Source organism: Carcharhinus amblyrhynchos, chromosome 33, assembly GCF_965287045.1.
Source record: "Carcharhinus amblyrhynchos chromosome 33, sCarAmb.v2.hapA, whole genome shotgun sequence".
Classification (NCBI taxonomy): Eukaryota; Metazoa; Chordata; class Chondrichthyes; order Carcharhiniformes; family Carcharhinidae; genus Carcharhinus; species Carcharhinus amblyrhynchos.
The window spans coordinates 7,148,955-7,172,546 of NC_137356.1; the positions used below are offsets into that span (position 1 = coordinate 7,148,955).

The 23,592-nt window shown below is 45.4% G+C and overlaps 1 protein-coding gene across 1 annotated transcript in view; it reads left to right on the plus strand.

Moving 5' to 3' along the window:
- LOC145360889 (complement C3-like) overlaps window positions 1–20,412 on the plus strand; it is a 100,804-nt gene extending 80,392 nt beyond the window's left edge. Inside the window, exons 34-41 of the mRNA XM_080216391.1 lie at window positions 1,103–1,190; window positions 4,159–4,248; window positions 8,318–8,423; window positions 9,807–9,896; window positions 12,867–12,953; window positions 16,901–16,984; window positions 19,065–19,200; window positions 20,247–20,412. Coding sequence (XP_080072517.1) covers window positions 1,103–1,190; window positions 4,159–4,248; window positions 8,318–8,423; window positions 9,807–9,896; window positions 12,867–12,953; window positions 16,901–16,984; window positions 19,065–19,200; window positions 20,247–20,388 — 823 coding nt within the window. The 3' untranslated portion in view covers window positions 20,389–20,412. The remainder of the gene's footprint in view (window positions 1–1,102; window positions 1,191–4,158; window positions 4,249–8,317; window positions 8,424–9,806; window positions 9,897–12,866; window positions 12,954–16,900; window positions 16,985–19,064; window positions 19,201–20,246) is intronic.
- Window positions 20,413–23,592: the final 3,180 nt, after the last annotated feature.

A 23,592-nucleotide genomic window follows, 5' to 3' on the forward strand; every position in this document is an offset into this window, starting at 1 on the left:
GATCTCACAAAGTCTAACGATTTCCCTAATTTTCTAAGTCAGCTTGTAATAACCTGTTCTTTCCAAATAAAGCTTTTCTTTAAAGTTTTAAAATTTATTTATTAATTTCAGAAGGTGGCTTACATTAACACTGCAATGAACTTAGAATCCTTACGGTGCAGGAGTCCATTCAGTCCATCGGGTTTACATTGACCACAATCCCACTCAGGCCCCATTCCCATAACGGCACATATTTTCCCTGCTAATCCCCCTGACACTAAGGGTCAATTTACTATAGCCAAACAACCTAACCCACACATCTTTGAAACATTGGAGGAAACCCACGCAGACATGGGGAGAATGTGCAGACTCTGCACAGACAGTGACCCAAGCCAGGAATTGAATCAGATCCTTGACACTGTGAGGCAGTAGTGCTAACCACTGTGCCACCGTGCTACCCAGGTGACTGTGAAAATCCCCTCGCCTCCAAACTCCGGTGTCTATTCGGGTACACCGAGGGAGAATTTAGCACGGCCAATGTACCCAACCAGCATGTCTTTTGGACTGTGGGAGGAAATTGGAGCACCTGCAGGAAACCCATGCAGACTGCACACAGACAGTGACCCAAGCCAGGCATCGAACCCCGGTTCCTGGCGCTGTGAGGAACCAATATTTTGAACAACTCTCAATTATTTCCCCATTTGGTGAAACCAGAAATATCGATCGAACTACAGTTCCTGTAACCTCTCATATTCATCCTGACACTAGGGTTAATTTAGCATGGCTGATTAACATAGCCTGCACATCTTTTGACTATGGGAGGAATCTGGAGCACCCGGAAGAAACCCATGCCGGCACGGTGAGAACATGCAGACTCGACACAGATGGTGAGCCGAGCCGGGGACACAGAGGATGGGATTTTATGGCCTCGCTCATCCCGAAACCGTAAAATCCCGCCCGTGGTCAACAGACCTTTCCATGTTCTGCCCCTTTCCCACTCCGATTCCCGTAGTGAACGGGATGGTAAAATTTCATCCAAAGCCTCACAAAACTCACAAAGCCTGACGGTTGTGGGTTGTTTTCCTAATTTTCTAAATAAACTTGTAAAACCTAATTTTTCCAGATATTTTGGCAATACAGATTCCTCAATGGTCATTGCAGATATTTCCATGCTGACCGGATTTTCTCCAGACTTACAAGATCTCCAGCTGGTAAGATATCTTTATTATTTAATGCAAGCTTACACTTATTTATATATAAATGTTAAAATTAAGCTCGCATTGAACGTTAAAAAGAAAGTTGCTGTTAATAGCACAAATAAAGATAAAAGACTTTGACCGAGCAGCTATTAAGAACATAAGAAATAGGAGCAGGAGTAGGCCATCCAGCCCTTCGAGCCTGCCCCGCCATTCAATAAGATCATGGCTGATCTGTCGCTGCTCAGTTCCACTTTCCCGCCCTCTCCCCATAACCTTTAATCCCCTCTCCTATCAAAAACCCATCAACCTTTTTTCAGAAAAAAGTTTATTCAGCCTCTCCTCATAGCTCAACCCCCTCAACTCCGGTATCAGCCTAGTAAACCTCCTCTGCACTCCCTCCAAGGCCAAAATATCTTTGCGCAGGTGCGGCGCCCAAAAATGCACACAGTACTCCAGTTGCGGCCTCACCAATGCCCTATACAGCTGCAGCAAGACCTCCCTATTTTTATATTCAATCCCCTTCGCTATGAAGGCCAGCATCCCATTCGCCTTCCTGACCACCTGCTGCACCTGCAAGCTGGGTTTTTGCGACTCATGCACAAGGACCCCGAGGTCCCTCTGCACCGTCGCCTGCTGCAGTTTTTCGCCTCGTAAGTAATAGTCCTTCCTACCATTTTTCCTACCAAAGTGGACCACCTCACACTTGCCAACATTAAATTCCATTTGCCATTTCCTGGCCCATTCGCCCAGCCTATCTAGATCCTTCTGCAGACTCTCCACACCCTCCGCACAATTTGCCGTTCCCCCAATCTTGGTGTCATCAGCAAATTTCGACACTCTACACTCGGTTCCCTCCTCCAGATCATCTATATAAATGGTAAAAAGCTGAGGCCCCAGCACCAACCCCTGGGGCACTCCACTAGTCACCATCCGCCAATCCGAATAGCACCCGTTGACCCCCACTCTCTGCCTCCTATTTGACAACCAATCTTCTATCCACGCTAATACCTTACCCCCAACTCCATGTCCCTCGACCTTCTGCAATAACCTCTTGTGAGGCACTTTGTCAAACGCTTTCTGAAAATCTAGAAAGACCACATCCACCGGCTCTCCTCTATCCACCGCCCTAGACACATCCTCATAGAACTCCAGTAAATTTGTCAGACACGACTTCCCTTTAATGAAACCGTGCTGCGTCTGCTCTATCAAGCAATTCCCTTCAAGATGCCTCGCAATTTCCTCCTTAATGACAGATTCTAACATTTTACCTACCACAGATGTTAAACTAACCGGCCTATAATTCCCCGCCTTTTGCCTGGCACCCTTCTTAAACAACGGCGTAACATTAGCCGTTTTCCAATCATCCGGCACTTCCCCGGAATCCAGCGACGTTTGGAAAATAACCACCAAGGCATCCACTATCACCTCCGCCATTTCTTTCAGAACCCTCGGATGCATTCCATCCGGTCCTGGGGACTTGTCCACAATCAGCCCCTCCAGTCTGTCGAGCACCGCCTTTCTAGTAACAGTAATGTCATTAAGACCCTCCAGTCCTACCACCTTTCTATCGCTAACACCCGGCAAATTATTCACGTCCTCCTCCGTGAAGACAGAAACAAAAAAGTTATTCAATACCTTAGCCATATCCCCATCCCCTACCACTAGGTCCCCTTTCTCATCCTCTAAAGGACCAACATTCACCCTAGCCAGCCTCTTCCTTTTTATATATTTATAAAAACTCTTGCTATCCTTTTTTATATTAAGCGCTAGCCCAGCTTCATAGTTTCTCCTACCCTTCCTTATCAACTTCTTTGTCAATCTTTGTTGACATTTAAACCTCTCCCAATCCTCTTCTCGCCCACTACTCTTAGCTACTCTAAATTCCTCCGCTTTTAGTTTAACACTTTCCTTCACCTCCTTTGTTATCCACGGCTTATTACCTCTCCTCCTACTATCCTTTTTGACCATCGGAATAAATTTCCGTTGAGCACCAAGAAAGATCTCCTTAAAGATCCTCCACTGCTCCTTAACAGACCCTCCCTCCAACGCGCTCTCCCAGTCCACATTCGCCAATTCTTCTCTCATCCTACCGTATTTCCCTCTATTCAAACAAAGGACGCGTGTCCGGGAACCCACTTTCTCCTCCTCCATCTGCACCAGAAACTCCACCATACAATGATCACTCTCCCCAAGAGGATCCTTCACCACAAGGTCCCTAATTCTACCCGCTTCATTACATAGCACCAGATCCAAGATAGCTCGCTCCCTCGTCGGCTCCAACACACACTGTTCGAGGAAACTATCCCGGCAGCATTCCAAGAACTCTTCCTCGAGCCCCCCACGTCCAACATGGGTCGACCAATCAATATGCAGATTGAAATCCCCCATAACTACGAATTACTATTACTTTATATTATATTATATTACTAGTGAACAAGGTTGGCAACTAGATTTTCCAGGGTGCTCGAGTTTTATGGGGTGGCACAGTGGTTAGGACTGCTGCCTCACAGCACCAGGGACCCGGGTTCAATTCCGGCCTCAGTTAACTGTGAAAACTTTTTATTTTGTCCCCGTGTCTGTGTGGGTTTCCTCCGGTTTCTCCCATAGTCCAAAGATGTGTGAGTTAAAGCTTAAAGTTAATTTATTAGTGCCACAAGTAGGCTTACATTAACACTGCAGTGAAAACTGTTGCCACGTTCTGGAGCCTGTTTGGGTACACTGAGGGAGAATTTAGCCTGGCCAATACACTTAACCAGCACGTCTTTTGGACTGTGGGAGGAAACCTGAGCACCCGGAGGAAACCCACACAGACACATGGGAGAAGGTGCAAACTCCACACAGACAGTGACCCGAGACCAGAATGGAACCTGGGTCCCTGGCGCTGTGAGACAGCAGTGCTAACCATTGTGCCACCTGTACCCTGTGTATCTCTTAAAACAAAATCTACAAATTACAAACTTTTTGCCTGATTTACTTTCAGCTGATGAATGAAGTGGATGGATATATATCAAAATTTGAAATGGACAAGGCTCTATCAACCAAAGGATCACTCATCATTTACTTGGATTCGGTAAGGAACAAACTACATTTTGATATTATAAGATGGATGAAAGTCCATCTGAGAGTCGTAGTGGGGGGGGGGGGGGTTTGGAGGGGCAGGGGGCTGGGGTGGTGGAGGGGAGTGAACCATGCACACATCTGTCAACCTTGGGTGGGGTTTTCCGGCTTTGGGGTGAGGGTCCCCGGAAAATCCCTCCCAGTGGCCCAGATTTTCACTGTTGAATCTGGGGCAGGAGGATGGGACAATTTCTGGCTTTGTAAACCAGGCCTTATAAAATGCCAGGCTCTCTGCGGAGGGAGGTGTTTGCAGTCCAGGAGACGGACTAGGACAGGAGTTGGATGGGCAACCTGGCTAGAACTGGGGAAGTTGCTGGGTATGGAGGGAGCTCTGGGTGGACGACCTATACTGACTGGGGCTCCGGCATTGTGTCCAAAATTTAAAAATATCAAACATACTAAACTGCTCCGACCACAGCCGCAAAAAACTACAAAGGATTGTGAATGTAGCCCAATCCGTCACTCAAACCAACCTCCCAGCCATTGACTCTGTCTACACTTCCCGCTGCCTCAGCAAAGCAGCCGGCGTAATTAAGGACCCCACGCTTCCCGGACATTCTCTCTTCTGCCTTCTTCCATTGGAAAAAGGCCTGAGACCACGCACTAACCAACTCAAGAACAGCTTTTTCCCTGCTGCTGTCAGACTTTTAAGTTGATCCTTCTCTACACCCGAAGTATTACTGTAACACTGTACCCTGCACATTCTTCTTTCCTTCTCCCCTGTGTACTCTATGAACAGTATGTTTTGTCTGTATAGCCCGCAAGAATCATGGAATAGGATCTACAGTGCAGAATGAGGCCATTCGTCCTATCGCGTCTGCACCATTCACAATCCCACCCAGGCCTTATTCCCGTAATCCCTCATATTTACCCTGCTAATCCTCCTGACACAAGGGTTAATTTATCATGGCCAATCAACGTAACCCGCACATGGATTGCGGAAGGAAACCGGAGCACCAGGAGGAAACCCAAGCAGACATGGGGAGAACATGCAGATTCCACAGAGACAGTGACCCAAGGTTGGAATTGTACCCAGGTCCCTGGCGCTGTGAGGCAGCAGTGCCAACCACTGTGGTATCTGAACAAATAGGTTTAGGCTGGCCAGTATCTGACTTACTCTGCACATGTTGGGATCCACATTCCACAGCTGGATTCACCACATAAACACAGTGGCTACAAGCGCAGGTCAGAGGCTAGGAATACTGCAGTGAGTAACTCACCTCCTGTCTCCCCAAAGCCTGCCCACTATCGACAAGGCACAAGGCAGGAGTGTGATGGAACACTCCCCACTTGCCTGGATGGGTGCAGCTCCAACAACACTCAAGAAGCTCAACACCATCCAGGACAAAGCAGCCCCACTCGATTGGCACCACATCCACAAACATCCACTCCTTCCACCACCGACACTCAGTAGCAGCAGTGTGTACTATCTACAAGATGCACTGCAGCAACTCACCAAAGATCCTTAGACAGCACCTTCCAAACCCACAACCACTTCCATCTAGAAGGACAAGGGCAGCAGATACAGGGGAACACCACCCCCTGCAAGTTCCCCTCCAAACCACTCACCATCCCGACTTGGAAATATATCAGCCGTTCCTTCACTGTCGCTGGGTCAAAATCCTGGGATTCCCCCCCTGACGGCATTGTGGGTCAACCCACAGCACGTGGACTGCAGCGATTCAAGATGGCAGCTCACCACCACCTTCTCAAGGGGCAACTAGGGATGGGCAATAACTGCTGCCCTGCCAGCGGCACCCAGGTCCCAGAAATGAATAGTAAGACAAAGGTCCTCGCCTTCTGAAGTCTCACTTTAATGGAGGCAGTGATGATTTAAATGGTCTGTTGTCTCTGTAAAGCGTGTACGCGTAAACACTGGCCCCACTCATTCCATGAAAATAGAAAATGCCGTGATTTAGGCAGGACTTTGATTTTTAATCATTTTTGCGATTTTTTTGCCGGAATAGATTAACACGTCACGTCAAAACTCTGGACCCGTGTCCCCAAACAACTGAGTAACGTTGAAGTGTCGTAGACTGTTTGAGTGTTGGCAGGGTTTTGGGTTTCAAGGCACCTGGTCAGTGACGGTTGCCCACCCACCTGGTCTCCTGGTTCAGGTTCGGGAGTTTAAAAACTGGCCCCAATCTTAACTACACTCCCCACTTTGTTAGTCCAAATTGTTACATCATCCATTGGACCATTTATTGTTCATTGAGATCAAAAAAAGACCAAAGTACGGACCTCCACCGCCCTCCACCGCCCCCCACCCCCCCCACCCCACCACCCCCACAGGGAACACCTTGCTCCGCCCTGATAGACACCAGCCCTGCCCCCACACAGAGTGAGTGGGAACACCCTTCCCCACCCCCTTGACATGGGAACACCCTTCCCCACCTCCTTGACACGGGAACACCCATCCACCCGTTCCTCAGACTGAAGAGCAACCCTCCCTGTATCCTTGGACACAGGAACAAGCCCGCCCATCGGACACAGGAAACACCCATCTTTGAGAGGGAGTCAAAAATGGCATGGAGGCCATTTTTGACTCCCTCTCTGTCCTCCTCTGCTCCCCCCACCAATCCAGAACGGGAAATGCCATGATTAGGGCAGGACTTTGGATTTTTACCCCAGAACAAGGGTGGAAAATGCCCCCCAGTTTATCCACATTTATGCGTATTCATATTGAAGTTTAACAATCCCAAAGGACAGAGTACCTCTCACAAAGAGCACCTCATCAGGCTGTCCAGGGCCTATCTGAAAGGGCCCCCCATCACACCAAAGAACTCTACAAACCGGCATGGGGTGGCACCGTGGCACAGTGATTGTCACTGCTGCCTCACAGTGTCAGGGACCTGGGTTCGATTGCCAGGTCCCTGTCTGTGTGGAGTCTGCACATTCTCCCCATGTGTGGGTTTCCTTCACTTTCCTCCCACAGATGTGTGGGTTAGATGGATTGGCCATGCTAAATTGATCTTAGTTTAGGGCATTATCAGGGTGAATATGTGGGGTTATGGGAATAGGCCAAGGTGGGATTGTAAGCAGTGTAGACTCGATGGGCTGAATGGCTTCCTTCTGTACAGTAGGGATTCTATGAAACTTTTAACCTTTTCCTGATAGCTCTAAAATGGGATGCTTTGGGCATCCCACCAGACAGAATTACCATAAAATCCCTCCAGTGCAGAAGGAGGCCATTCAGCCCATCGAGTCTGCACTGACAACAATCCTACCCAGGCCCTATTCTCGTAACCCCCACACAGTTAACCTACCAATCCCCCTGACACTAAGGGGCAGTTTAGCGTGGCCAATCAACCTAACCCGCACATTTTTGGACTGTGTGGGAGGAAACCGGAGCACCTGGAGGAAACCCACACAGACACGGGGAGAACGCGCAAACTCCACACAGAAAATGACCCGAGCCAGGAATCGAACCCGGGTCCCTGGTGCTGTGAGGCAGCAGTGCCAACCCACTGTGCCACCGTAAATCTGCATGTTACTGTACGCTGTCGCCTTGGTGAACCGCAGATTTGCAAAGTACCAGCCTCCGCACACACCCCCCCAACCCCCCACACACACAAAACCCCCTGAATAAAACCATGGGTGGCACGGTGGCCCCAGTGGTTAGCACTAACGATCTTGTCCCTGTCTGAGGGGCTCGGACTGTATATAATAGCTGCCTACAGTGACTGCCATTCAGAACGTGGCACCTTCTCCACCATGCTGAGAATTCTGACACAGGTTCCTCAACTCAGAGAGCACTTTGTCAGGATTGGAATCCACTTTGGACTGAGTTAATCAGCATTTTGAAATAGTTTTAGTTGCACTTTTGGACCATGCCTGCACAGTGTGGAGTTTTATCTGTCTTTCCCACCTTTGTGGTAACCCCATTGATGAGTATCTCCAGGTGAATTATATCTCTGATGTTGCTGCGTCATTGTCTTCTTCACACAAGCAGATGAATCCTTCCGGCTGATCTTTAATTTATTAACTGTGTTCTGATTCTCCCCCTTTTCAATTACAAACAGGTTTCACATACAGAAGATACTTGCTTTGGATTTAAAGTACATCAGTTTTTCAAAGTGGGACTGATTCAGCCAGCTTCTATCAAGATTTACGAATATTATGATACAGGTGAGTATTCGTAAGGTTATCGCGCTGACCTGCTGGAATTTTACCACCTCGTCCGCCCCGAGGCTCGGGAGATCCCACCCGAGGCCAGTGCGGAATGCCGTTCCGCGAGCCTCGCCTGCCCTGATTCCCGGCGGACGTGCCATAAAATTCAGGCAACTTAGTCTGACATTTTCTGAATGGAGATTGAAGTGAGAAGGAAAGAGTTAAGATAATTGAAGAGAAAATGGAATCAGGCACATGAGCAACTTTTAAGAGACATTTGGATGTGTACACGAATAGAAAAATAGGAGATTAACACAGGACCAGAGAGCCATCGATCCATAGAATCCCTACAGTACAAGAGAAGGCCATTTGGCTAACCTGTCAGAACTGGTGCGATCTAGAACAGTTTTCCCACCAATTCAGCACTTTTGGGAGAATTGCCCCCGTGATTTCCCAACTCTTGTACTCAATTCCCCGGCTGATGAAGGCAAGCGTGCTGTGTGCCTTCATAATCATCTTAGCCACTTGTGATGCCACGTATAGGGTACCATGGGCCTGCACGCCCAGATCCCTCTGCATATTAATGCTCCTAAAGATTCTACCATTTACAGTTTAATTCACACCTAAATTTGAACCTCCACAATGCATCACCTCACATTTATCCAGATTAGACTTCATAGAGGAGTGGCATGGTGGCACAGTGGATAGCATTGCTGCCCCTCAGCACCAGGGACCTGGGTTCAATTCCGGCCTTGGATCACAGTGCAGAGTTTGCATGTCTTCCCCGTGTCTGCGTGGGTTTCCTCACACACTCCAAAGACATGCGGGTTAAGTTGATTAGCCATGATAAATTTCCCCTCGGTATCAGGGGATTAATAGGGTAAATATGTGGGGTTTCAGGAATAGGGGCTGGGTGGGATTGTGATTGGTGCAGACTCAATGGGCTGAATGGCCTCCTTCTGCACTGTAGGGACTCTATGATTGGAGGGATATGGGCCAAACACAGGAAATTGGGACTTGCTGGGAGGGCACCATGGACGGCATGGACTGGTTGGGCTGAAAGGCCTGTTTCCGTGCTGTTCTATGACTCTAAGATTCTAAATGGAGTTTACAAAATGCTCAATTTCTAATTGTCTTGAATTAAACAATTGAGGCACTTTTGAGGCAGCCAACTCTCTGTGTTTTAATACATTAGCTGGAATTTAACTGTCCCGCCTGCCACGGGAATCAAAACGGACAAGGGACAGAGAACAGAAAGGTTTGTTGACCTGGGGCTGAGAGTTTATGGTTTTGGGACGAGCTCAGCCATTGAAACCCCGCTCATTGTGTGAAAATTGTTTATAATGCTTGTCTTCATTTATCTGCTTATAATCCAAGTAATTTTTTTTTGTCTACTTGCAGAGAACAGTTGCACTAAATTCTACAACGTCAAAGACGACAGTGATACACTTAATAAAATCTGTCAAGGTGATGTTTGCAAATGTGCAGAAGGTACGATTCCATTATACGGCATTTTTTAATTTTGATGCACTGTACTATTAATTTGCTATTTGTGCCTGCGATATAACCTAACTGAAAGTTAGCAAGGAGTGTTGCAATTTCCAATAATGCAATGGCTTTGGGATGAATTTACACATGAACTGATTAAAATATACCAATGTTATCAGTGTGAACTTGACCTAAACCAGCTCAATACCAATTTAATAATTTTGTATAACAAAGCATTTAACAATGGTAGCTAATGTGCAGAGGGGATTCTATAATCACCTGCAAAATTAGTTACCATTCCTTCACTTTGCTCATTGGTTGTAAATTGTAAGAAGTTGAGATTCCAGCACGAACCCCTGAGGAACTTGACCTGACATACCCTGCCAATCGGGCAAAGACCCTTCAAGTTTCTCACTGTCCAGTTAAGAAAGTCCACCAACACCTCTACTTTCTCAGGAGGCTGAGGAAATTTGGCATGTCCGCTACGACTTTCACCAGCTTTTACAGATGCACCATAGAAAGTATTCTTATCGACTTGGTACGGCTCCTGCTCTGCCCAAGTTTGCAAGAAACTACAAAGGGTTGTGAATGAAGCCCAGTCTATCACGCTAACCAGCCTCCCATCCATTGACTCTGTCTACATTTCCCGCTGCCTTGGAAAAGCAGCCAGCATAATTAAGAACCCCATGCAAATCTCCTCCACCTTCTTCTGTTGGGAAAAAGATACAAAAGTCTGAGGTCACGTACCAACCAACTCAAGAACAGCTTCTTCCCTGCTGCCACCAAACTTTTGAATGGGCAAATCGTATACTAAGCTGATCTTCCTCTACACCCTAGCTATGACTGTAACACTACATTCTGCACTCTCTCCTTTCCTTCTCTCTTATGTACTTTATGAATGGTATGCTTTGTCTCTATAGTTGCAAAAAACAATATTTTTCACTTTATCCCAATACATGTGACAATAATAAATCAAATCAAATTATACAGATTCTGTTTTCTGACAGGCAGCCAACCCTCTATCCATGCTAACATGTTACACATGCACCATGAGTTTATAGTTTCGCAATAGCCTTTGATGTAGCATTTTGTCAGATGTCTTCTGAAAATCCAGAATCTCTCGAGGCTCCTCTTTATCCACATGTTATTCCTTCAAAAACTCCAAATCCTCTCTTACTCTAATCTCTTTCTCCTCATTAAGTATTTAGTCGTTCTCAGTGTACCCGAACAGGCACCGGGGTGTGGTGACTCATGGATTTTCACAGTAACTTCATTGCAGAGTTGATATAAGCCTACTTGTGACACTAATAAATGATATTAAATGAAAAACTGAGATAGTATGGTAAGGTGATTTGAGGTTTGATTTGCCATGATCATAATGAGTGATGGGGTCAACTTGGAGTACCAAATGGCCGACTCCTCCTCCTACTGCTGTTTCTTATGTTCAAATGTATTGACAACAACTTTATTTAGAATGCATTAAGGTTTGGAAACCTCTCATGAGAGGGAAGGAAAAGGTGAGACAAAAAAAACTTGAATTAATTAACACAACACATCCTCCATGGAAAGAAAGATGATTGTTCCTCAGGTGATTTGGATGGGGAAGAACAAATTCGACATTGTAATTAAAGCAATAACCAGATAAACCCAAGATGTGTAGTTGCCGGTGTTGGGCTGGGGTAGGCACAGTACGTAGTCTCACAACAGCAAGAATATTCCCTTCCAGTCAGGGAACACTTCAGCAGTCACGGGCATTTAGCCTCTGATCTTCGGTAAGCGTTCTCCAAAGCGGCCTTCACGACACATGACAACGCAGAATCGCTGAGCAGAGACTGATAGCCAAGTTCCGCACACATGAGGACGGCCTCAACCGAGATCTTGGGTTCATGTCACATTATCTGTAACCCCCATGACTTGCCTGGGTTTGCAAAATCTCACTAACTGTCCTGGTTGGAGACAATACACATCTCTTTAACCTGTGCTTAACCCTCTCTCCACTCACATTATCTGTACCTTTAAGACTTGATTAGCTGTAAAGACTCGCATTCCAACCATTATCTTATAATTGAGTTTGTGTCTATATATGCACTGTTTGTGAACCAAAATCTTCACTCACCTGATGAAGGGGCAATCCTCCAAAAGCTCGGTGCTACCAAATAAACCTGTTTGACTTTAACCTGGTGTTGTAAGTCTACTTACTGTAGATAAACCCAAGTGTAATATTTGTCTAACAGTTAGCATTAATGGCAGCTCATCAAATGAAGAGGAAAGAAAGGTTTGATTTAATTTATTATTGTCACATGTATTAGTAAACACTGAAAAGTATTGTTTCTTGCGTGCTATACAGACAAAGCATACCATTCAGAGAGAAGGAAAGGAGAGGGTGCAGAATGTAGTGATACAGTAATAGCTAAGGGTGTAGAGAAAGATCAACTTAGTGCAAGATAGGTCCATTCAAAAGTCTGACAGCAGCAGAGAAGAGGCTGTTCTTGTGTCGGTTGGTACGTAATCTCAGAGTTTTGATCTGATTTATTATTGTCACATGTATTAGTATCAGTTAGAAGTATTGTTTCTTGCGCACTATATAGACAAAGCATACCGTTCACAAAGAAGGAAAGGAGAGAGTGCAGAATGTAGTGTTACAGTCATAACTACGGGACAGAGAAAGATCAACTGAGTAGAAGGCAGATCCATTCAAAAGTCTGATGGAAGCAGGGAAGAAGCTGTTCTTGAGTCGGTCAGTACATGACCTCAGACTTTTGTGTCTTGTTCCCAATGGAAGAAGGTGGAAGAGAGAATGTCTGGGGATGCGTGGGGTCGTTGATTATGTTGGCTGCTTTGCCGAGGCAGTGGGAACTGTGGACGGAGTCAATGGACAGGAAACTGGCTTGCTTTGGAATTTTCCGCTTTCATTTTAATGAACTATCTGAAACATTTGAACTGGAACAAAGATATTTCTTTTTGCATTTGTAGGAAGTTGTATATCGGTTACACTGCCTGACAAACATACCCCTGGTGACCAACGGGAGGACAAAGCATGTGAACCTGGGACAGATTACGGTAAGTCCATCATTCAGCCGTTCTGCAAATCTGCTCGGTTTATTCGATTGCTCCCTGAAAGGGGCAGGACACATCATTTTATCATTGTATTTGTAATGGTCACCGTTCGTGTTGCTGATTGATACATAGACATGGTGGCATAGCTACCTGGTTAGTGGCTAAGACAACACTTCCCAAAGTTGTGACCCCATTTAAATGCCCGCAGACTTCCTGTGATGTACCCAGATTGAAAATTTAGGGGCATGAAATTTAAATGGGATTGGGAGGGGAATGGAAGGATTAATCCCAGCCCGCCCCCCCCACCAAATACTTTCCGTGATGAGGCAGTGCTATTGGTATGTTTAATGTTTCTGTAGAAAGTTCCAAATTCAGTTTCATTCTGCAGGTAATCAAGAAAACATTCAGCTCCGACGCTGGGAAAGCTGGATAACTCTTAGCCATGTAGCCTTTACTCAGATAGAGCAAATGGACTTTTGTTTACATAAAAGAGATCCCCAGGGATTTCCTGATTAAAGGAAAGGAATTTGAACTTTTGTTCAGGTTTATTGACAGGGTCACGTGTCGAAGTCTCGACTCCCGAGTTTGACTCTTAACAGGAATACACTTTAATATAAGATACTTGACCATCAGATTATGTTTTTATTTATTTGCTTGCAAGGGGAGAGTGCCTTATCAAAATGGTCAGAACACAACTTCACAGAACAAAGAAAATCATCAATTCTTATACTTTTCTTTAGCTCACAATCAGCTGGACACAACCTAATCGAAAGGACATAGATCCAATAGAACGAATAACAAAACATCTTAGGTCTATGTGATCACGGTGCCTACTTGGGGCACTAATAAATGGGGTGGCACAGTGGCACTGCTGCCTCACAGCGCCAGGGACCCAGGTTTGATTCTGGGGTCACTGTCTGTGTGGAGTTTGCACATTCTTCCCGTGTCTGCGTGGGCTTCCTCCAGGTGCTCCGGTTTCTTCTTCCCGCATTCTGACAGACGTGCTGGTTAGGGTGGATTGGCCGTGCTAAATTCTCCCTCAGTGTACCCAAACAGGCGCCGGAGTGTGGCGACTAGGGGATTTTCACAGTAATTTCATTGCAGTGTTAATGTAAGCCGATTTATGCCTAATAAATAAACTTTTAATCACTTCAGCATGCGACGGTGCAGAGGGACCTCAGGGTCCTTGTGCATGAGTCGCAAAAATCCAGCCTGCAGGTGCAGCAGGTGGTCAGGAAGGCGAATGGGATGCTGGCCTTCATAGCGAGGGGGATTGAATATAAAAGTAGGGAGGTCTTGCTGCAGCTGTATAGGGCACTGGTGAGGCCACAGCTGGAGTACTGTGTGCAGATTTGGTCGCCGCACTTACGCAAGGATGTTTTGGCCTTGGAGGGAGTGCAGAGGAGGTTTACTAGGCTGATTCCGGAGTTGAGGGGGTTGAACTATGAGGAGAGGCTGAATAAACTAGGCTTGTACTCGTTACAGTTTAGAAGAATGAGGGGAGATCTCATTGAGACGTATAAGATGTTGAATGGGATGGATAGGATAGAGGTGGAGAGGCTCTTCCTGCTCAGAAAGGACAGTAGGACTAGGGGGCACAGCCTCAAGATAAAGGGGGGGCGGTTTAGAACGGAGTTGAGGAGGAACTTCTTCACTCAAGGGTGGTGAATCTCTGGAATTCTCTGCCCGTTGAAGTGGTGGAGGCTGCCTCACTCAATATTTTTAAGACGCGGGTTGATGGGTTTTTGATAAGAGAGGGGATTAAGGGTTATGGGGTGAGGGCGGGAATGTGGAACTGAGCCACGACAGATCAGCCATGATCTTATTGAATGGCGGGGCAGGCTCGAGGGGCTAGATGGCCTACTCCTGCTCCTATTTCTTATGTTCTTATGTTCACCATCAAGTCTTATCAATTGTCCCTGAACCTACATCTTAATCTTCCCTTAGCCAGACATCTTTATATCTGTCTCCATTTTGCTAGCAGCCTAACAAAGCAGCTTCATTAACACAGCCTCACACATGCCTTGACTGATAAGGGTGGGGGGACCTGTCAAAGCCATGAGTTACTTTATGGCCTTATTTGTGAAGTAACTGGAAAGGAATGTGTCAATCAAATTGCCTTCAGGATATTCCTTGATTATATTCCATTTTAATAAGTTTGCTCATAACTGAAACATGTGTATATATGTGGACTAACTAATTACTGTTTTACAAATACCTTTGTTATGACAAGGCATAAAAACACCTAATTACAACAACTGACAGCTTGCTCGCTGTTAAACTAAAGTGAGCTTTACTTCTAAGTTGATTAAGCATAATGTCCTACCAAGCCTAGCAATCTCTCCGTAGCCTTTTCTTTTCTATACTTCTACGCATGTGATAATATGGTTAGTGGGGGGAGCTAGGTTTGCAGCAGAGGAATGGGCTTCAGTATTTGGCTGGCGCTGTTTTAAGACAGAGAACTGCAAGCCACCCTGAAAATCAAACCTGTTTGGAAGCTACAAGACTTTATATCTTGTATGCTTGTGTTTGCTAACTGTATTTAAAGTGATATTTAAGTCTAAGAGAAATGTTGCTTAATTGGAACTGAAATAGTGATAAGTTAGAAAAAAGAGTTGTTTCCTTTCATTTTTTAACTGTTGTTCAACTGTTAAGCTGCTTCAATTTATGAGAGTTGTATTTAAACTGGGTTATTAATAATGTATGTTTTGATTTAAAAAATCCCTAATTTGTCAGTGGAGTTATTCCAGGAGCGAAGAATCCGATCCTCACATTTGATCAAAATAGAAACATTGTCATGGTCTAGTCTGTATTCATAATGGATTGAACAACACCTACTCACAGACTTAGTTTTAGTTGTAATTAGACCTCAGAGCAATTATCTCAATTATCTTTGGCCCTGTATCTGAGGAAGGATGTGCTGGCCTTGGAAAGGGTCCAGAGGAAGTTCACAAGAATGATCCCTGGAATGAAGAGCTTGTCATATGAGGAACAGTTGAGGACTCTGGGTCTGTACTCGTTGGAGTTTAGAAGGGTGAGGGGGGATCTCATTGAAACTTACAGCATATTGCGAGGCCTGGATAGAGTGAACGTGGAGAGGATGTTTCCACTAGTAGGAAAAACTAGAACCAGAGGGCACAACCTCAGGCTAAAGGGATGATCCTTTAAAACGGAGATGAGGAGGAATTTCTTCAGCCAGAGAGTGGTGAATCTGTAGAACTCTTTGCCGCAGAAGGCTGTGGAGGCCGGGTCATTGAGTGTCTTTAAGACAGAGATAGATAGGTTCTTGATTAATAAGGGGATCAGGGGTTATAGGGAAAATGCAGGAGAACGGGGATGAGAAAAGTATCAGCCATAATGAAATAGTGGAGTGGACTTATGGTTTTATCTTATGTTTTATGGTCTTATTTTGGCTATGCCCTGCACAAAAAACAAAGCACATTTTACGGGTCTGTGCAGCTGTCTGAAATCAGCTCCATGCTCATGATCCCAAAAGTCATGGCCAAGACGAGCTAAGTGTTGTCACCCTGTTGTACATTTATGAACAGAGTTTAGCATGGGTTCGATTCCAACCTTGGGTCACTGTCTGTGTAGAGTTTGCACTTTCTCCCCGTGCCTGTGTGGGTTTCCTCCGGGTGCTCCAGTTTCCTCCCACAGTCCAAAGATGTACATGTTAGGTGGATTGGCCATACTAAATTGCTCCTTAGTAACCAAAGATATGCAGATTAGGAGGATTGGCCATGCTAAATTGCCCCTTAGGGCAATTGTCAGGGAGATTAGCATTGTAAATACATGGTGTTGCTAGGATGGGGCATGGATGAGATTGTTGTTGGCGCAGGCTTGATGGGCCAAATGGCCTCCAAATGCACTGTAAGGATTCTATGATGATGCAGTACCCATTGCAACAATATTTAACTCATCTCTTTTGAAATCCATCTTATCCCTTATAGTTTACCAAGTAAGTTTTCTGAACAAGGTAAAGAAAGACGGTTACATTTACTACAACATGGAAATCCTTAGTATCATAAAACCAGGTGAGCTCTCTTCATCTTCCTGAATAGACCACAATGAACGCACAACACCAGAGAAAAAGAATGTTAATGTACATTAATATTACATATAACAAAAAATCTCGGATAGTATTATCGACATTTGGTCCAATCACTTCGTCCATAGTTTGTATCTACACCAGAACTGGTGAGATGTCTTATTGAGTGTTACTGTTGACATACAGCAACTTCTGGGTGGCACAGTGGTCAGCACTGCTGTCTCACAGTGCCAGGGACCCGGATTCGATTCCTACCTTGGGTCACTGTCTATGTGAAGTCTGCACATTCTCCCCGTGTCTGCGTGGATTTCCTCAGGGTGCTCCGGTTTCCTCCCACAGTCCGAAAGATGTGCTGGTTAGGGTGCATCTCCCTCTGTGTACCCGAACAGGCGCCGGAGTGCAGCAACTAGGGGATTTTCACAATAACTTAATTGCAGTGTTAATGGAAGCCGACTTGTGACACTGATAAATTAAACTTAAAACAAATTAACTTGTCGTAAGTGTATCGGTTTCTGTTTAGTAGTATCATGACCTTGTAATCTCAGGAAACTAGCTTTCTATGTGTTTTTTTTACATGAGACGTGGATTGTAGAGTGGTGGGGCCAGAGGGGCAGGGTCTATGGGAGGGCGTGGGGAGGGTCCCACTGCCACTTGCATTAAGATCAGTGACAGAGGGAGAAAGGTCAGAGATTGGGGCTGGTTATCGGGTTTGGGGGGGTGGAGGTGATTGGCCTTCTAGGAAGATGGGAGGGAGTCAGGGCTGCCAGGGGCAGGAGTTTGGGGCTGTGGGGTGTCACATCGCCATTGAGGGGGGGGAGGTGTTGTTTTGCTCACCAGTGATCGGGAGGCCGGCAGTGTGGGGCTATGGCGCATGTGCCGATCTCGGTGCTGACAGATCGGTGCATGCGCAGTGGCCCACTCAGCGCTATGCTGCCGGTCTCTCCAGCGGGAATACACCCCATCCCACTGATTTTTCAATGTAAATCTTTCTGGTGCACTCTGCAGTGCTCAGAGTGTGGGAAATTCATTTTGAAAACACGGCTAAAAAAGATCCAACGGGATTTACTCCAGATTTTAGGCGAATTCGACACTTAGAATTTTTTTTGGGAGAATCCTACCCATTTATTATCCATCCTTAATTGCCTGGGAGTGGCAGAGGCCCAGTGGTATTATCGCTAGATTATTAATTCAAAAACTCAGCTAATGTTCTGAGGACCCGGGTTCAAATCCCACCACGACAGATGGAATTTGAATTCAATAAAACAAAATCTAAAATTAAGAATCAACGATGAGACCATTGTCGATTGTGGAAAAACCCATCTGGTTCACTAATGTCCTTTAGGGAGGGAAATCTGCTGTCCTTACCTGGCCTGGCCTACACAGCAATGTGGTTGACTCTCAACTGCCCTTGGGCAATTAAGAATGGGCAATAAATGCTGGCCTTGCCAGTGACGTCCATGTCCCACAAATGAATAAAAAAGGGACATGGTTACTGAAGATCTGCTGAAGGTTCTCTCACTGTAATTTCCCTATCACCTGTGTAACTGCCTGGTGAATCTTCTTTGCACTCTCTCCAAAGCTTCCACATCGCTCTGGTAGCGTGGTGACTAGAACTGCACGCAATACTCCAAGTGCGGCCTAACCAAGGTTTTATAAAGCTGCAACATGACTTCCCAACTCCTGTACTCAGTAAGAGTTCCATAACAGTTAGAACCTTGAATGCACAGTCTGAGAGTCTGCAGGATGATTTAATCATAGCTTTCCAAAGAGAATTGGTCAATCACCTGAAGAGAAAAGAGTTTACAGTGACAGGAAAATGGCAAGGCCATTGGACTAGCGGAATTGCTCTTGAGGAGAGCTGACATCGACACAACGGGCCGGATAGCCTCCTTCTGCATATTCTTTGATTCTTTAACTCTTGCTCAATGACGAGTAGTTTTTATTCAGTGATTAGAAATTTCATTAGCCGTAACTGGATTGCCATTGAACCAGGTGATGTTAATAGATCAGAAACATTAAATGGACGTCAATAATTTTCCATCCAACAATGTGCTTTCTGTATTTAGGGAGTGATGACGTTGTGGCTAAACAAGTTAGACAGCTCGTAACTCATGGCAACTGCGAAGGAACATTTGAAGTGGAGTTGGGGAAACATTATCTAATAATGGGTCAGGGATCAGATCTGTGGAATGACGGTGAAAGGTAAGCTGTAATTTCAGAACTAATTTCTCTCTGTGTCATTGTCTGCATTTTGCCACAATTGGCATTGGGTGGCACAGTGGTTAGCACTGCTGCCTCACAGCGCTAGGGACCCTGGCCTCGGGTCACCCTGTATTGTCACCCTGCTGTACATTTATGAGTAGGGTTTCAGCTTCGTACGGGTTCGATTCCTGGCCTCAGGTCACTGTCTGCATGGAGTCTGCACATTCTCCCCGTGTCTGCGTGGATTTCCTCCCGGTTCTCCGGTCTCCTCCCACAATCCGAAAGACGTGCTGCTTAGGTGCATTGGCCGTGCTAAATTCTCCCTCTGAACAGGCGCCGGAGTGTGATGACGAGGGATTTTCACAATAACTTCATTGCAGTGTTAAGTCTACTTATGACACTAATGAATAAACTTAAACAATTGGAGCCAACTTCTCTCCATTCACCCCGTACAACTTTTCCATAACCTTAAAGATCTGCACAGTTTGCTTTTCCTCACCCAACTCTTCTCCAGAGAAACATGTTCCAAACTCTGTAACTTTTCCTGATACTTTTAATCTCTGATATTATCCGTGTAAATCTTTTCCTTGCACTTTCTCCAGTGCCTTGATGTCCTTTGGATAGTCAGCCACTTGTCACATAACAATCGACACTCGCCATCACAAGTTCTTTTCAATTTAGAAGTTATTCATTATCAGAATGCCTGTTAGTTCCCTTCCTTGTTTTCATTGGTGGTACAATGGTTAGCACTGCTGCCTCACAGCGCCAGGCAGCCAGGTTCGATTCCTGGCCTTGGGTGACTGTCTGTGTAGAGTTTGCGTATTCTCCCCGTGTCTGCGTGGGTTTACTCCGGGTGCGCCCATTTCTGCCCACAGTCCAAAAAGACATGCTGGTTAGGGTGCATCGACCTTGCTAAATTCTCCCTTAGTGTACCCGAACAGGCATCGGTGTGTGGCGATTAGGGGATTTTCACAGTAACTTCACTGCAGTGTTAATGTAAGCCTAATTGCAACTAATAAATAAATAAACTTTAAAACTCATTCCAGGATGAGCTATCTGCTCGGAGCTGGAACCTGGGTTGAGCTGTGGCCGCAAGAAGTTGAGTGTCAAGACCCTCGCTACTGGCAACTCTGTGGGGACTTGGAGGCTTTTGCTGAAGCTTTGATGGTTAATGGCTGTGGCAATTAGCTTCTTGTTCCTTCAATGTCAATGGCAACAAATATTATGTGAATCGTGTAATCCAAGTTAAATAAAGCTTTCCGATCAAATAGCAAATGATTGATTTATTTGAACTGAGCGAAATCTTTCAGGGAGAGTACACAGCGACGTTGCCTGGAGTGAAACTGGTTTAAAAGTTATCTGATGGCCGTAAAGGACCCGGGCAGGGAATTTCAACGATGGTCACCAGAGAAGTGTTTTTGACCAAGCTGTGCAGTATTTCCTTCACCCTGTCTTTCAGATTACTGTCAATAAATAGTCATCAAAAGCCATTTTAACTCATCATATGAAATCTACAGTTACTCTTCATACTGGATCGGGAATACCCTTTAGGGAAGGAAATCTGCCGTCCTTACCCGGTCTGGCCTACATGTGACTCCAGAGCCACAGCAATGTGGTTGACCCTCAACTAACTCGGGATGGGCAATAAATGCTGGCGAGCCAGCAATGCCCATGTCCCTCGAATGAATAAAAAAATGATGGTGTCCTATTTTTCTGACACTTCTTTTGATTACTAAAGCACAAACATTCCATTTTTTTTTAGCTCTACCGAATGTATTTCACGTACCTCTCTGGTTATTTTTCCCCCTTTAATGCAAATGATTAATATGTTCTGTGGAGCAATGTGAGTGTATTATCACCTACATTCTCTGGGAAAATGGACTTAATGTGGAGATGCCGGCATTGGACTGGGGTAAGCACAGTAAGAAGTTTCACAACACCAGGTTAAACTCCCACTCACCTGATGAAGGAGCAGTGCTCTGAAAGCTTGTGGCTTGTGCTACCAAATAAACCTGTTGGACTCTAACCTGGCGTTGTGAGACTTCTTAAAATGGACTTAATCATAGAATCCCTACAGCGCAGAAGGAGGCCATTTGGACCATTATGTCTGCACTGACAACAATCTTACCTGGTCCTATCCCCATAGCCCCATGTATTTACCCTAGCTAGTCCTCCTGACACTAAGGGACAATTTATTATGGCCAGTCCACCTAACCTGCACAGCTTAGGACACTATGGGGCAATTTACCATGACCAATCCCCTTAACCCAACATCTTAGGATACTAAGGGGCAATTTAGAATGGCCAATCCCTCTAATCTAACATTTTAGGACATGAAGGGGTAATTTAGTACAGCCAATCCACATAACCTGTACATCTACGGAGACTAAAGGTCAATTTAGCATGGCCAATCCATCTATCCTGCACAAAGGCCTGTTTCCCGTGCTGTGTTGTTCTTTGTTCTAAGTACAAAAGTTATGGGCCAGGATTTTACCAGCCCGCCACTGGAATCGAGGTGGGCGACAGGCGGAACATGGAACAGTCCATTGACATTGGGCAGGATTTTACAATTTCAGAATGAGCGAGGCCGTAAAATCCTGCCTATGTTCTAGGCTGACTCCATAAAACATCTTGAAATTCCTGACCTGGATTATAACATGCTGACAAGATTCCCGTTTTTTTGGATCTCACGGGATTTTGGGCCCTCATTGCCATTTAAACTGATAGCTAATGCGGCCATTTCACCCCTTACCTTAGTTTGCTAATGGTGTGGTGATGCTGGCGTTGGACTGGGGTGGGCACAGTAAGGAGTCTCACAACACCAGGTTAAAGTCTAACAGGTTTATTTGGAATCACGAGCTTTCAGAGCACTGTTCTTTCATCAGGTGAGTTCGAGGTAGGTTCACAAAAATAGCATATAGAGACAAGGACTCAATTGCAAGATAATGGTTGGAATGTGAATCTTTTCAGGTACAGACAGTGCGCGTGGCGAGAGGGATAATCACAGGTTAAAGAGGAGTGAATTGTCTCAAGCCAGGATAGTTAGTAGAGTTTTGCAAGCCCAAGCCAAATGATGGGGGTTACATGTAGTGTGACACGAACCCAAGATCTGGTTGGAATGCATTCCAACTATTATCTTGCAATTGTGTCTCTGTCTATATATGCCGTGTTTGTGAACTTACCTCTCCACTCACCTGATGAAGGAGCAGCGCTCCAAAAGCTCGTGATTCCAAATAAATCCATTGGGGTTAAACCTTCTTAGTTTGCTAAGATCAAACCTTAAATTATAGGCAAAAAGCCAACAAATGTCGGGAAATGCCTGCTGTTCCTGGATTTTCGCCAGACTACTGGATTTAAATTAACTCTTAATTAAATAAATGAATATTTGCTCATCTTGAAGGGCAAACAGCAGTGCAAATTTCCCAACTGTTAAATATTTATAGGTCGGATTGAACTGATGAAATGATTTTGCAGGATTTGTTGCAGTGAAGCATCTTTCTATTACTTGCTCTGTTGGGCTTCATTCCTGTAGCTGTCCAATGTAATCCACTGTAAGTATGAGGGAATGTTTCTGTGCTCCATTTAAATGCACACTGTTTTCGATACCATCGAATGTTTTACCTCAGACGGATTTCGTTCCTAGGGCTGGGACAGGTCCAGTGGGCCACACGGCCTACTTCATTGCAGCTTTAATGTAAGCCTACTTGTGACGCTTTCTCAGAAAAGATTTACTAGGATGCTACCGGGACAGATTGATGCACCGGAGTGTGGCAACTAGGGGATTTTCACAGTTAATGCACATTCTCCCTGTGTCCCACAATCCAAAGATGTGCAAGTTTGGTGGCTTGGCCATGATAAATTGTCCTTTAGTGTCAGAGTAATTAGCAGTAGTATAGGGATAGGGCCTTGGTGGGATTGCTGTCGGTGCAGGCTCGATGGGCCGATTGGCCTCCTTTTGCACTATAGGGATTCTATTTAGAGATGCAAGGACTGATTAGGAACAGTCAGCATGGCTTTGTGGGCGGAAAATCATGTCTCACAAATTTGATTGAGTTTTTTGAAGGAATAACCAAGAATGTCGATGAGTAGTGTAGTTGATGTTGTCTACATGGACTTTAGCAAGGCCTTTGACAAGGTACCACATGGCAGGTTGTTGCATAAGGTTAAATCTCACGGGATCCAGGGTGAGGTAGCTAAATGGATACAAAATTGGTAGATTGAACCAGGGCAGGACTTACTCAGTTAATGGTAGGGCGTTGTGGACAGTTATAGAACAGAGATTTCAGATAAATCAGAGTACAGGTTCATATCTCCTTGAAAGTGGAGTCACAGGTGGACAGAGTGGTGAAGAAGGCATTCGGCATGCTTGGTTTCATTGGTCAGAACACTGAA